This window comes from Zingiber officinale, chromosome 3A (genome assembly GCF_018446385.1).
Source record: "Zingiber officinale cultivar Zhangliang chromosome 3A, Zo_v1.1, whole genome shotgun sequence".
In the NCBI taxonomy this organism is placed as follows: Eukaryota; Viridiplantae; Streptophyta; class Magnoliopsida; order Zingiberales; family Zingiberaceae; genus Zingiber; species Zingiber officinale.
In genome coordinates, this window is record NC_055990.1 from 152141901 (window position 1) to 152156925 (window position 15025).

The following is a 15025-nucleotide window of genomic DNA, read 5'->3' on the forward strand; positions in this document are numbered from 1 at the left end:
GGAAGTTCTAACTGGGATGTTAGGCAGGAGGAAAATCCTGGTGAGTGAAGTCAGGTGAAAGACCTAGTGAGTGAAGCTAGGAAATTGGGAAGTCCTAGTGAGTGAAGCTAGGCAGGAGAAAAATCCTGGTGAGTGAAGCTAGGTGAAAGACCTAGTGAGTGAAGCTAGGCAATTGGGAAAGTCCTGGTGAGTGAAGCCAGGCAAGAGAAATCCAGATGGGTCAAGGTTGACCAGACATCTGGTGAGAGTCCAAGTAGGTCAAAGGGATTAACCGGATACTTGGCACGAGGAAGAAAAGTCCAAGTAGGTCTTAGGGAGTGACCGGATACTTGGCAAGAAGAGAAAAGTCCAAGTGGGTCAAAGGGATTGACCAGACACTTGGTGAGAGAGTCCTAGCTGGTCAAGGGTAACCGGATGCTAGGTCTTATGTACCAACAAGTCATGGTTGAATAGATGTTGGTTTAGGGGGCTTTGGGCTTGGGGCAAAACCAAGATCCGGATTGATCATCCGATTGATCCAAAGGTTTGGATTGATCCGTGATTGATCCAGAAGTTTGATTGATCCGTGGATCGATCCAGAGATCCGATCGATCCACCGATCGATCCGGTGAGTCCTCGCGAACAGACCCTCCGGATCGATCGATGGATCGATTCAGAGGTCCCAATCGATCGGTGGATCGATTGGGACGCCGTCCGCGATAAGCGCCGGATCGATCCGTGGATCGATCCGAAGTTTTTCCAGAGCAGAGGCGCCTGGATCGATCCGTGATCGATCCAGCCTCCCGATCGATTGGGAGCATTCCAATCGATCGGAATTCGACCGTTAGCATCGATTTAAGCCGCAGCGCTCATTTCAGCATAACTTCACCGATTCATTCCAGCTCAGCTCCTCCCCAGCACTCTCTAAGATCCTCACCGCTAGTTCTTGAAGGTTCTTGGAGGTTCATCCAAGTCAAGAGGCGAGTTGCAACGAGAAGAAGAAGAAGCTAGGGTTTTTACTGCATCTCTTGTAAGCTTTTGCTTATTCTTTACTACCCTTTCTTCTACTTGTATTGAGAGTCTTGTAGGGCTTCTCCGCCTTCGGTAGTTACCGAAAAGGAGTGTTTATTAGTGGAGGTGTGTGTGTGCGTGGATCCTTGGACTAGTCACCTCTTGTGAGGTGGATACCAAGTAAAATCCTATTGTTAGCATTGTTGTAGTTTGTTTCTTTGTATTTCCGCTGCGCATCCTTGAAGAAACAAGCAACGCTGAGCAACGAGCACGCGAAGAGCTATTCACCCCCCCCCTCTAGCTACTTTTCGGTCCCAACAAGGAATACTCGACACTTTACCCCATCTGTATATTGATGTAAAGTGGCGGTGTTGTCGAACTTACCCAAATGGTCGTCCGGGTCAGTGGTCCCATTGTATTCCCCGATCGCCGGGGGCGCGTAATGCCTTGGTAGTGGGTCGCATAGGATGGCCTCGGAGAACTGCCGATTGATCCGCTCGGGGGACGAATCTGTCCGGGGTGCCTTACCCTTCCTTGCGTCACGGATGGGCGCCTCGTCAGACAAAGAGCCCCGGTCGAGGTTGGCTTGCGCGACTTCTGACGGAGTTTGGAATAAAGCCCGATGGAACGGTATCGGGGCGGGCGGAGCTTCCACCTGAGTGCCGGTCGGACCTTTGTTCTGCCCCCATATTGAGAGCTGCTCCGACCGGTCGTCTAGTGCCGCTCGACCGCTTGATGCCGACGTTGCCTATTCCGCTATCTGATCGGCTTGAGCCTTTTGCTGTTGCTCGATTATCTTGGACGCCCGCGCTTGGATGAACGCGTCTAGTTCTTCTGGAGAGAGTGTCACCGTGAGTTGGCGTCCAACTTCTTCCATCGTCTTTGATCAGATTCAGGTGTGTTTCCACAGACGGCGCCAATTTGATCCTGTCCGAGCGCTGAGTCGATGGACGCTGGGGACGTGGTGCTCTCCGCTGTCTTCGACTGGTGATGTGGATATCCGGCGGACCTGCAAAGAAGCCGAGCCGGGAGGGGTTTCCCGGCGACGACCCTCCGACGCTCAAGTCAGGCAGCGAAAAAGAAGAAGAAGAACAAGGCAGCATTACTGTGGCTACAGTGATGAGAATTGCATACCTCCGTCGAAGTCTGGGGGTCCTTATATAGGACCCCGGGGAGACGCGGGCATGCTTCTCGATGCGTGCACGCTTCCCCAAACATACCTCAGTAGGGTTGTGTCAGAAAAGCATGTCTGACGTCATTCCGCAATCGTCTGAGCATATCCCGGATGTGACGGTGGAAACTTCCACCGTACGATACTCTGTCCAATTCGGTCGCCGACCATGCTATTTGTCGGCGGCAGGTGTCTCGAGGATGAAGTTATCAGCTGTCCTTTTTGTCTCCTAGTGCTCTTACCTACTCCCGAGCCGAGCGGACCAGCCGCTCGGCGCTCATGGCCTCCGGGAATGCGCATACCTCGGCCCGGGCGGGGAAGCCCTGCTCATGTGCTCAGATGGAATTGCGTCTTATTGTCATGCAGCTCGGCCGAGCGGTCCGCTCGTCCCATAGACTCTACTTGAGCATCAGAAACCCGACCCCTGGTCGGGCTGTCTTTCATCTGGTCCGGGAGACCCCTGGCCGGATGTCCGGTCGGCCGGATGTCCGGTCGGCCGGATGCGCGGTCGACCCTCTACCCCGCTCGGCACAACCTTTGTCCACTCGGCACGACCTTGGGGTTGACCTTCTCAACCATTGACCTCCAAATGTCGTTGACCTCCCGCCGACAAGGGTCCCCCGTCCTTACCACCGGATCAACTATAAATAGAATATTTTTAAAAATTATTTCTAAAAAATATTAGCCTACTGGTAATTTTTTTTTATGTACTCCTAGAAAATTTTTCAAATTTCTCTAACTGTTTATTTTATTAGTTCCTATTTTTTTATGTGATCAAAGAGAAAGAAATAGGTATAAGTTAAATAAGAGGTGGGATAATTGAAATTGAAAAAAAATTATTCCTATACTTATTTGCATAATTAGTGTCATTGAAAATTTTCACTTATTTATTATATTACATTTTTTAATCCTAACTTTAACCCGGATTGATGCACATTAAAAAAGAGAGATTGTATGTACCCTATGATAGTTTTGATGTAGTCAACCGAGTTAAGTTAGATCCTGTTTGTGTTTGATGCCTTATATCTAAGTATGTAGAAGCTTAGGAGAACAAGAAATCGAGTGAAAGACGCAGCAGATGAGAAGGATGACACGGGAAGGAAGTCGATGAGCTCGGTGCATCCGAGGGACGAGATGTTGCGGAAGAGTACACCGATGGATGAGAAAGGCGTGCATGATGTTAAGGGACCAGAAACCGGGGAGGAAGTCTGCTTGAGGAGAATGTCGGAATTAGGTTTGGGTGAACTCAACTCCGGTTAACCAAAGCATCACTTACGTGAACAAGATCAGCTTAAAGGCTAATCTGCTTCTTGGAAGGCGCCTCCAAGAGACTTGGAGGTGCCCTCGCGCCTTCGTCTGGAGGCTTATCTACTTCATAGAAGGTGCCTCTATTGGGACACTTCGGAGCTAGAGGGGGGGTGAATAGCTTGTCGCGCTTCGATGATAATGATTTGTAGCGAAATAGACTCGAAGCAAGCTCCCAATGCTAACACAAAGATTTACTTGATATCCACCTCAAGAAGATGTGACTAATTTAAGGATTCACACCGTGCACACTCTCCACTATGAACACAAACTCCTTCTCGGAACAACAGGAGGTGGAGAAACCTCGTACGAGACTCTCACAAGCATACAACTCAAAATAAAAAGTAAATACACGATAATACAAATGAAAACCTTCTTACTTGATCTCTTGTAGATTGTAGATGCCTCTGGACTAGTTAGAAAGTGTAGCAATACTTGTCTTCAAAGGCTCTAGGTCCGACGAATAGTAGCAGAGAAGATGGAGTCAAGAGATATACTGTTTGAACCTCATTGTCTCCTTTATATCTGCAATCTAGGACTCCCAATTGATTGAGTCTCCTCCCAATCAATTGTCACCTCAGATCCCAGCAGCCCAACCATCCAAAACCTACATCCTGCACAATGATCATATCCCAATTGATTGACCAATCAATTGGGTATATTTGGATTGATCAGTTGATCGATCTAGATGCTTTATGTGATTTCACAGAAAGCCCCAGAATCGATTGACTAATTGATTCTGGCTTTTCCTCGTGTCACTGGGAGTAACCAAACCCCGATCGATCGATCGATCGATTGGCAGTGCCCAATCGATAGGCTGATCGATTGGGAACCTCTCTGTGCTCGGGAGAATGCCTCCTAATCGATCACCCGATCGATTGGGCCCCCTTTTCTCGCAACACTTTCCCAATCTATCGGCTGATCGATTGTTCTTGGTTCAATTGATCTCCTGATCAACTTGATCAACCTTAACTTGTCTAACTCAAGTCTAGGGTTCTCAAATCCAACATCCGGTCAACCTTGACCTGCTGGGACTTCGTCACCAAGTGTCTGGTCAATCCTTTGACCTACTTTGACTTTTCTCTTCGTGCCAAGTATCCAGTCCTCCTGGACTCACCTGGGTTTCCACGTGCCTGACTTCACTCACCAGGACTTTCTTACTACCTAGCTTCACTCACTAGGGCTTTCATCTGACTTCACTCACCAGGACTTCCATCTGCCCAGCTTCGCTCACTAGGGCTTTCACCTAGCTTCACTAATCAAGATTTCCATCTACTTAACTTCACTGGACTTTCCCACCAAGTGTCAAGTCAAGAATGTCTCACTTGGATTTTTATCTTCTGCCAACTTTTCAATTGGACTTCTCAGTCAAGTATTTGGTCAACCTTGACCTACTTGACTTTTCTTCATATTAAACTGGTCAACCTTGACTAATCTCCACAAATGGGTGATTGCTCCTGCAATCTCCATACATTATCAAAACAATCTTCATATATTATCAACATCGAAACTCACACATTACAACTCAAGTTTGAGCCAATTCAAGCTTAGTCAACCTAGTCAACCTTGACATAGGGAAATTGCACCAACAACCTCCAATGGCTTGGGAGACGTCTCGAATGAACAGTGTAAGGCGCCTTCGAGCTCATTAAAGGCGCCTTCAACCGAACATATCCGTTAGCAGTGATCATTGAGTTGAGGATAAAAGTTTATCCTCTTGGAGGTGCCCTAGATCTTCTTGAAGGCACCTCCAAGCAACGAATAGGTTTTTTCATAAGCTATAAAAAAACCCCATGGAGCTAGTAATTAAATAACAACTAAACTACAAGTCTTGTAATCACTTCCTAGTCTTTCCTGTGAGCTATTAATGTCTATAAGAGACTACTCCACCTTCAATAAAGGAGTCTTTCTAGTGGTGTACTTTTAAAGCCTTGGATTAACAACTACCCAAGTTGTAACCAAGTAATTCCTCACCTCTTCTTCATTTTAGTTGTTCAAATTATTTTATTTAAATTAATTATGCGTACTAATCAAAGTCCAAAGCATGAGAAATGGGTTGTTTTATTTCGACAGGCAATTCACCCCCTTTGTTAGCTGCACCGGGACCAACAAATATAACATCAAATGGGAGCCAAATTACTTACCAAATCTATAGCATAGTCTGGCCTGAATGGGACTGAGTCTAAAAATATACAAGACACTCTCTAGGAGCACCTTATGGATGTTGAATTTTAGACTGGATAGAATCTCTGAGGTAGTGATATACATGGGCTCCCATCAGAATTCACCCAGCTTTGGCATAGAATGCAACTCAATTTGCCAGCCAATAGAGAATGATACAGGAGGAACCGGTCGGATATAAAATAATGAGACTTCTAACCTTTGTTAGAAGTGGGTATTTTTCCAAAGAAGACGGTGTGCATCCTAGTTTGGAGGATAAAAATGTCTACTTCTGATTTCTTAAGATAATAAAAGTAGTGAAAGACATGGAGGTGCAGGGGGACACGGTACAGTTGAAAGAGAATAACGACCTCGCATAGCAACCTGATGGCGTTGGGGGCTAATTGTTGGAGGGGAATGTGAAATTAGCAAGAAATTTTAAAAAAGAATGAGTGCAAAGGAAAACAAATACCGACCAAGAAATGATCCTTGAAAAGAGTAGTGTAGCCTTCGGCGAGGGAGGGGGGAGGGAATTAGGACGATCGTGGATTGAGGGTATGATAATATGATGGTCGAAGGGGAGTTCATAGGTGAGGTGTATCCGCTCCACCTTCCTCCATTAAAATCCGAGGCGATTAAAGTATACCATAAATCAGGAATGGGGGCAAGGGGAGTGAAGACCATGAAGAACAAGAAAGAGAAGCAGAGGATGTGAGGGAAAAAACTTACAACAAAGGGGGGAACCCCAAAGCAATCACAGATGATGGTGAGGAGGATTAAAGACGAAAATGAGACAAATGAGGTTTGAGGGGAACGTTGGAAACCTTAAAAACCCTAGCGATGCTCTGCTAGAGTTGTTTGATCTAAAGAGAGAACAAAAGGAGAGGATTAGGGCCATTGAATTCGAACCATTGCCTATCACATTTAATTCCCACAGTAACCTATTGTTTCAGATATTCTCTTCACAGGTAATGGCCACATGGTAGAAAAGTACAAGTTGCATTTATTAGAAGAGGGGGGGGTGCAGTAATCATTATTATAGTCAAAAGATATGCTTGCCTCACTAAGCATTAATTGTATGTGATGTATCTCGCTTTCAAGGCACAAGTATGGTGGTGGGGGGATGACGTCAACTCAAGCTGAGCGTACAATCAGGAATGAAGAGGCTTAAAAGGACACAAGAGTCTAGTTGGTCGAGCTTGTAGTCTCCTTCGATTAAACTTGAAGGAGAGACTTATGATATTGTGAATAAGGTAGGGCCCCAGGAGTGGGGGGTCGAAGTCAAGAAAGTCAACCATGCTACCCGAGTTCCTCCATGAATACGAGACAAGGCCAGCTAATCGACTCCGAGCGAACATTTCTCCTGAGTTAAGTAACACAGCTGCAGGGATCAACTGAACATTTTATCCGATCGGATCCCCTATCTGATCAAATTGGTTTGATCGAACCCTTTAGACATATTACCCAACCAAACTCTAGTCGGATCAGATGCCAAGTTCTCGAGGTGTCTAACCTTCCACAGCCAATTAGATTCGTTAAAGAGTGATCTCTGATCAGATAACAGAAGGGACTCAATCGACCCATATTTGAAGTATACCAACCAATAGCCCAATATCCCCTTTTGTCATCTTGCGTAACCATTGTCAGAAAATCACTGGAATATTCCATGTGTGATTCGTACGGTGGAAGTTTTCACCCTGCAAGCGCAGAGGTGGCGGGCATAATTTAGGAAAGACTACAGTATGTCAAATTGGTTAGTCTTATTTTAGAATACATTAATATTCGTGCAGAGAGAAAACATTACTATATAAGGGATCTCCACTTGCAAGCGCAAGTAAGTTTTGCTATTAGAATTCACTGTTCATTGTCACTGTTCTTCACTCTTTTCCTTGGCTCCCTGTTTAACTTGAGTGTCGGAGTGACTGCTTTGCTCTGGCTTGTCTACTGACATTTTCTTCTTCTTGATTTCTTCTATGACTCATAAAATAGCTAACTCAACCCAATGTCTTGTTGCGGACAACCCGCCATCCGAGTCACTCTCTATGTACGAGTCTCTCTGTCAGTTATCCATCTTCACCGCCTACGGACAGGATCAGTGTTTGTACCTGGAGTTACTCCCTAGCACTAACCTCTCTTCCCAACATTACAATCCTCTTTCCTGAGCACTCAACATTAGTCCTACTATTTTCAAATTGGACTCGGGATGCTACAGTACTTGCGAAAGCCATTCAAAGTTTGTTCTCCGAAGCATTCAGTATTCATCTGATGATTTCCCATTCGGATGTGAGAAACTCAAAAACTTGGCCTCAACCTCTGACAACTCTCCATGACCTATCAACCATCTACTTGGCAATAGTCAGATAATGTCAGTGTATGATCTAACGACTATCGCTCTTGGCCCCTCAACGGCTAGACAATGTCAAGTACTACGTGAAAATTCCCTTCTGTCAATTATATAAGGATTGACAGAGGTAAGTGAAAAGTATAATTTTCTTCTCGTACGTGGAGGCGGCTCTTCTTCAATAAACCCTAATCCCTTGGCACTTGTTTTTATTTCTTCTTTTTTCTTCTTCTTTCTCTTGTGTCTCCATAGGTTTTATTCGTGAATTTAGAATTAACTTGGACATGAGAGTAGCGACACCAATAGGGCCAGATCTTAGCCTATTGGGAGGCAAAGATTAGAGGAGAGGAGGAGCTTGAGCAAGTGAAAATGACACCATCAATCAAGTTTCTACATATTTGATGCATATATAGGAAAAACATAATTAAATTTATTTCTAACTATATTAAATAAAGTTATTAAACTTAACCATTTTACTTATAACAAATTGCACTAGTAGTTCTAACCCATGTCACCAATCATATTACATTTTGCTCATTATATATTTATAATTTACTAAAATTTTAATTCTCTTGACATAATATATTACATCAATATCCTCTCATTTTTAAATTGTATAATAATTTAAATTTCTCTACTCAACATGCCACCCAAAACATTAACCTTCAAGTGTTAATGCCTTAGATTTCCCGGTCTGTCATTTTCATCCTGAAAATTTTTAGTTAAGTTACATTTTTTTTATTTGACAATTTAAATTTCATCTAACGATTTTTTTAGTATTATAAATAATAAAATTAAGCTTCCAAAACTAACTGATTTAATACTTGATAAATAAAATACACCTAAATGCAAGTCAAAACTTCAGTAGCCATATACTTATCAAATTCATAGTATACAAATTAAATTTAAATACTGCACTTGAATATAAATATATATATATATATATATATAACTGTAAAAAAAAATATAGACCATTTCAAAAAACACAAAGTTTCAGGGAGTCTTTTGCAATTTTCCGAATGCTCACTCCCTCCAGACCCGTCGCATCGCGATTCCCAATCGTATTTGAGTAGCTGGCCGGTTCCGCCTCCACGCGCAAATCCAACCCTTCGTTGGTCCATCAACGACCCTCGCGATATTCGCCATAAAAGGTCACTCCCATCGCAGTGTTCGACTCGAGCGAAGGTCGAAGCGAAAGAGGATTCCCCGGCGAAAGAAAGCAGAAGAGGGAGGATCGGGATCGGAAAGAGAGGTAGTTTGCGAGAGGGGTTTATGCCGAAGACCTCGTCGTCGTCTTCTCCGAGCATCACGCCGATGAACCCCTCCCTTAAGACTCAGCCGCTCCCGTCCTTCCCCCACCAAACCCTAACTCCCAATCCTCCGCCTCTGGCGCCCGCGGCTTCCTTGCCTTCCGTCGAGGACCAGGTCGGCCTCCTCGGCGCCTCTTTCCCCCACCACCAGAACCACGGATCCCTCTTCATGGACGACGAAGACGACGACCCGAGTATTCTCCCCTCTGGAACTCTGACGCATTCCGGATCCCCCTTGTCTTCCCTCCTACGCGACGACGAAGATGACGAGGAGGAGGATCCTGACGACGAGGAGGAGATTGACCGGGAGGAGACCTTGATCGGAGACCAGAATCCCTCGTCCTCTGCCGCAAATCAGTCTCTCGTTTCTTCCCTCGGTGATGCCCTCGCCATCGTCCCTGTCGTCACGCCCCGCATGGACCCTGCACCTCACATCTCGTCTCAGTTTTACACATTTAATCGGGAGTCCCACGCCCTGATGGTACGCTGCATTATGGAAAGCCGGCTTGCGACTACCGACGAGATCCGCTCTGCCACGCCTTTGTCTGTGCTTAAGTCGTGGCGCTCTGTATGGAAAGACAGGAACGAGGACACAGCCTACCTCACTGCATGGAAACGCATCCAGGACAAGCTTCGAGCTAACGTGGACGGCCCCCTCCCTGCGCTGTACTTCAAGAACAACCCGCTACAGCGGGTCTCTCATGTGGACCAATGGCAGGAGATCGTCACCTCCTCTCACGCTGACCCTGACCTACTGCGCCACCTTGGTCAGAAGGAAACCGTCGACAGGATAAAGCAGTCCTGGACAGTAGGTGCCAAATTCTATGGGATACCGGAGTCATTCATCCGAGTTTGTGTATCTTCCTGCCCAGTATGCTCCTCTTCGTCATCCTCGCTGACATCCCCTGGGAGCAGCAGCTTGTCACGGTCAAAAAGGCGGCGCTTTGAATACACTGAATCCTTTGAAGTGCCTGCTAAGGATGTGCAGCGCTGCCTGCAACAACTTGCAGCCAAATACAAGGTAGTTCTTTGTATCCGCCAAAAGTATATAAGGTACAAGCCTTTCACAGCTGAGGTGAAGGATTATGCATGCCACCGAGCAGGAGAGCCTTCATCAGCAACTGCGTCAGTTAAGAAAGCTAGGGTTCTAAAGAGGGAGCCGTACCAGTCAAAACGATGTGGCTGTGGTTTTCGGATAAGGGCTATTGTTCCAATCATGAATTACAATGATAAAGACAAGACCTTTGTGTACCAGGAGGAAGGAACTGCTGTATTCAAGCTATATGCAATTCATACTGGACATGAACCTGGGCCTCTTGATGGGAATGCTAGGATCATCCACCGAGTAGTTGGAAACAAGGTTGCTTATGAATTTGATTCAGAAATGTATGGTGTTAGAGAGGATGTGGAGCCTGAGTCATTTGTTAGCATTATGGGCAAGGATGACAGAGATCATTATCACATAGTTATGCAGCAGGTTCATGATCTCAAGGCTGAGGTTGAGATACTTGAAGGAAGAGTTGCCAAAATGAATCCAGATATGCTGAGTTCATTGACACATGATCTGTCTGATATGTTGCACAGATTGAAGAGTCTGAGTGGAGGTGTGAAGCATGATGAGACAGCAGCAATGGTAGGTGATGAGGAAGTTGCAAAATGGAGGAGCAATAGCAGCCACCATCCTGGCAGGCATGATATTATGTTTGGTAAAGACTCTGAAATTATTGAGGAGGACTCAGACTTTGGTTCAGATCTTGGAGCTATTGTGCCATGGGATAAAATGACAGTAGATTGCCATGATAGAAAGTTGCTTATGAGGGATAGCATGAAGCCTGATAAGTGGATGTTAAAGGAAGACTGTAGTGACTTTGATGAGAAAAGTATCCTCAATTGTGGTGTGGATGAGGAGTCCAAGTTGATAAAACCCTTGACTGATTCAAGTCTCGTAGGAATGCAAGTAGATGGTTTTTACAGTGACAGCACTAAGTGGTATGACTCACCGGGTGGCTTGGATCCTATTACAGATTCTGGAGATGGTGATTTTCGGCATGGAGGGATAGTGTAAAGTGAGAGTTCATGTTTTGCCCTATTGAAGGAAAGGACTTGTAAATTCTGTACACTAAAGGAAAGTAGGGAACCCACCATTATATTATTAGGACTAGGTTTCAGGTGGTTCTTCCCTGAGTTTGGTTGTTCGTTAAACACACAGGTTGCTTTTATCGATTCAAACATATCTAGTGTCCTAACATTTTCACTTTCCCTAACATAATTTTTGCCTATCATCACTGTAGCTGTATCCCTTTGTATATTGGCTGATTATGTTCCATTCTTGTCATGTTTAACTAATGTAACTATAGTCCAGTTAGACAATTGATTTTTCTACTCTAAAATCTTCTTGTCTGCATGGTATACACTCAGATTTTTATTAGTTTTTATTCATTCTACCCGTTGCTTAATCTAATAGGATTATACAAACTATGAAAGCAATCTGCTGATCATTCTTTCAAAGTACATTAGAGGGTTAATTTAGCTAAGTTTTGGTTACGTAGCCTTTTTTTCCCAAGTCTTGCGCATATTTTTGTCTCAAATTCAGGTGCTTTTTGTAGCATGGTTGGTCAGAGACATTCCTACTTATGATATTGTACTTTCTTGTGAGTTAGCTTTTGATGGTCCTTATTTATATAGATGTCTTTTACAACTTGAAAGGCAGTATGATCCATATAATAACTATTTTTCCCATGCTTTTGTCATATGTATTTGTAAAGAGTAATGCTTTCTATACAGTGCTCATATATACATAGTTATTGCCAGGTTTTCTCTTGAGTTAAATTTGCTTACATGATGGTTTGCTATTTCATAGAAGGGGAGCCTTGGTGCAATGGTAAAATTGTTATTTTGTGACCAAAAGGTCACGGGTTCGAATTCTGGAAACGACCTCTTGCAAAAAGCAGGGTAAGGCTGCGTACGATGGATCCTTCCCTGGGACCCCGCATGGCGGGAGCTTCGTGCACCGGGCTGTCTTTTTTTTTTTTTTTTTATGGTTTGCTATTTCATAGCCAGCAAAGTGTCATAATTCCACCTAAATATACTAAATGGTTCATGCTTTATTCCTTTCTATGAATATACTCTCTGATCCTCCTTCTCATCATTAAGTGTGTTTATGCCAGCTATTATTATGTGGAGGGGTTTAAACAAAAGGTAAACCCAGTTTGTCTAGCTCTGGCATAACTTTCAACCTTTTTCATTTGGGCCTAGGACTAATTCATAACCTTTTCCATCTGGGCTTGGAATTGACATTAACTACAGCTCTACCTTATAATTTTTGTTGTGTATGCCACCTAAGAAATTTAATTATTATTTTGCCTTTAGTTCAATCTTGAGGTCATGTTCAATAATAAATCATTTCTTAGCTCGATACCTGCCTCAATGATGAATAATGAAAATAGGTCTATCCAATCATCCTTGTTTTTCCAGTATCATGTATAAATCCCTAATGATAAAGGGGCATTCTTTTGCTTTGCTAGTTGTTACCTATAGTTAGTGCTTGCTGGGGATAAACCTTGTCTCCATTTGGTAAACTTACCGTAATGGAAGATTTGCATTACATCTTTCCAGTTATTTTTTTCTTTTTTGTGTATGGCATTTGTTTTTTACTATTAATATTTCTGGAACCTGGACCGTATAGTCCACATTGAAAGCGTTGTGCAGGTGGACTTTACAGTTTGATTAGATCATAGACCACATGTTCTCAGTCATGGTCATTCACAGTTTTATTTTCCTTGGTTTTATTCATTTTTTGCTTTGTAAATTTAGGTAGTTGTTACATCATGATTGGTATATCAGCTTGTACGATTCAAAATGCACTGTCATGCAGCTCAGTTGTAATCTCAGGTACTTTCTATAATACTTATGTATTATATATTCATAGAGGATTAGATTTCATTTTCATGCAGATATGCCCTTCATAGGACCTTTTGGGACTAATGCACACATTAGAACACAACCTAGATATTCTCAACTTTTTATACTTAAATCCATTGTTTTGTTCCCTTGAGAATTAACATTATTGGTGGATCCTTTTTTATTTGTTGGCCTTGAACTCTCGTTTTGCATGGAGTCCTGTTAAGAGGGGATTACAATTGTGTGCCTATAAAGAATGCTGGGTGGCCTTGGGTTCATTCATACTTTTACCTCAGGTTTTGAATAAAAATGAATATTCAAGATATTCTGTGCCACTAGAAACATATTATAGTGTACCAATTGTTTTGCTCTTACCTTACTGCAAAATGGTGCTTGTGCTGTTGGCCATGTGCTGGCAGCTTCCTTTTCAAAGAAAATATTATTTACATTTTAGTACGAGGTCCCATTTGAGATTTTCATCCTGACCATGCCAACATATCCAATGAGTGTTAGTGGTTATAATTTATATTGAGGTTGGTTGGTTCCAGTGAGTCAGACGTCATTGACTCTTTATAACCACCATCATCATCAGTGTGCTTCCGAGTTTGTTCCTTATCACTTATTCCCTTTGTTATGTATCAAACAATGCATTTTAGCATGTAATATAATGATTATTAGTTTAGTTAAGTAAATATAATGAACACTGCAGTTTAATTTATAATATAATATTGGATTAGGCTATCGATATTGTTTTGTCTTAAACTTGGCAGTTTGGTATCACAGTAGGTTCTGCTTGTTAGATGATGACTTCCAACGATAAGTAGCATTCATGTCAGGTTTTCAGTTTGCTAAAGCTAGTTATTAAGCTGAATATTTTCAATGATTAGTTGCCTGAAGCTCTTTTTTCTCGTAAAGTCAACATTTAATGGAAATTTTTTCATTACGGAACAAGTTGCAATGCAATCCTCTTGACATTGCCTTCAGAGAATAGCTCAGGAACATTGTTGTGCGGGCTTCCATGGGGCGAGTGCTGCACTGAGATGTGAAAAGAATGATAAGTGCTTACTGCTAAAGAGTAAAATGATGGACTCCTGTCTATACTCAGTGCACGGGTACACTTCTTTAGTAATTCTGCGTCTAAAGTTTGTCTGATTTAGATTAGACATTGGTCGATTGTCATCGGCATTTCTGGTTCAGGCATTAGACAGAATATTTTGCAATTGCTTCTGACTTATAGATATGTTTTTTTCATGTCTGAATATATATTTATGATATTATTTTTCAAGTCTACAAGGTTGACCATTTGAATCATGAAATTATAATCTGATTTTGAAATTATTTCTCAAGGATTACAAATTCTTCTCGTGGAATTGGACATGAAGGAGGATGGTCGAGCTCCCACTATGAAATGGTTCCCTGGTAAAGGAAAAGAAAGAAAAGGCCATAAGATCAACAGCTGCTTCCATGCCATCAGCTCTTTGGGGGCATGGTAACAGTTCGTTGATCCCATTGCCACCTTCCTTGCAAGGGGGAGGCAGCATAGAATTTGTCACATTCAAATGCAAGTTGCAACCTTTTTCAAAAGGAAAGAGTGGTCGCTTGTGATATATTTTATGTAACTGTAATTTAGGTTCCAAATTAAATGTTATAAATTTTGTAAAAGAATTATCAATTTTTTTTAAAATCGGACATACATTTTATTCCATCAATTTCTGTTATTTGGGGATCTATATACTAGCTAGCAACTTAGTTTGGTTTTGTATTTTGGTAATTGGTTGGCATTTAACAATCAAGGTAGAATGGACATTTCTTTTTTGTTTTGGTGTTATCACTTAATTTGACTGTATT

General features: G+C 42.8%; 1 protein-coding gene across 2 annotated transcripts; it reads left to right on the top strand.

Moving 5' to 3' along the window:
* The first annotated feature begins 9120 nt into the window (after positions 1 to 9120).
* LOC122052841 lies at positions 9121 to 14882 on the top strand. 2 transcript variants are annotated; one of them, XM_042614571.1, is made up of 3 exons: positions 9121 to 13168; positions 14162 to 14289; positions 14525 to 14882. In XM_042614571.1, exon 1 carries the CDS (start codon positions 9240 to 9242, stop codon positions 11340 to 11342), a length of 2103 nt encoding a protein of 700 aa, XP_042470505.1. In that variant the 5' UTR covers positions 9121 to 9239; the 3' UTR covers positions 11343 to 13168; positions 14162 to 14289; positions 14525 to 14882. The 2 variants fall into 2 exon arrangements, with proteins under 2 accessions (XP_042470505.1, XP_042470504.1); XM_042614570.1 differs by having other exon boundaries at positions 9121 to 14289.
* Positions 14883 to 15025: the final 143 nt, after the last annotated feature.

What these genes read in the sequence shown, in the direction of transcription:
- LOC122052841 (XM_042614570.1), top strand. Translation starts at nt 9,240, where the DNA reads ATGCCGAAGACCTCGTCGTCGTCTTCTCCGAGCATCACGCCGATGAAC.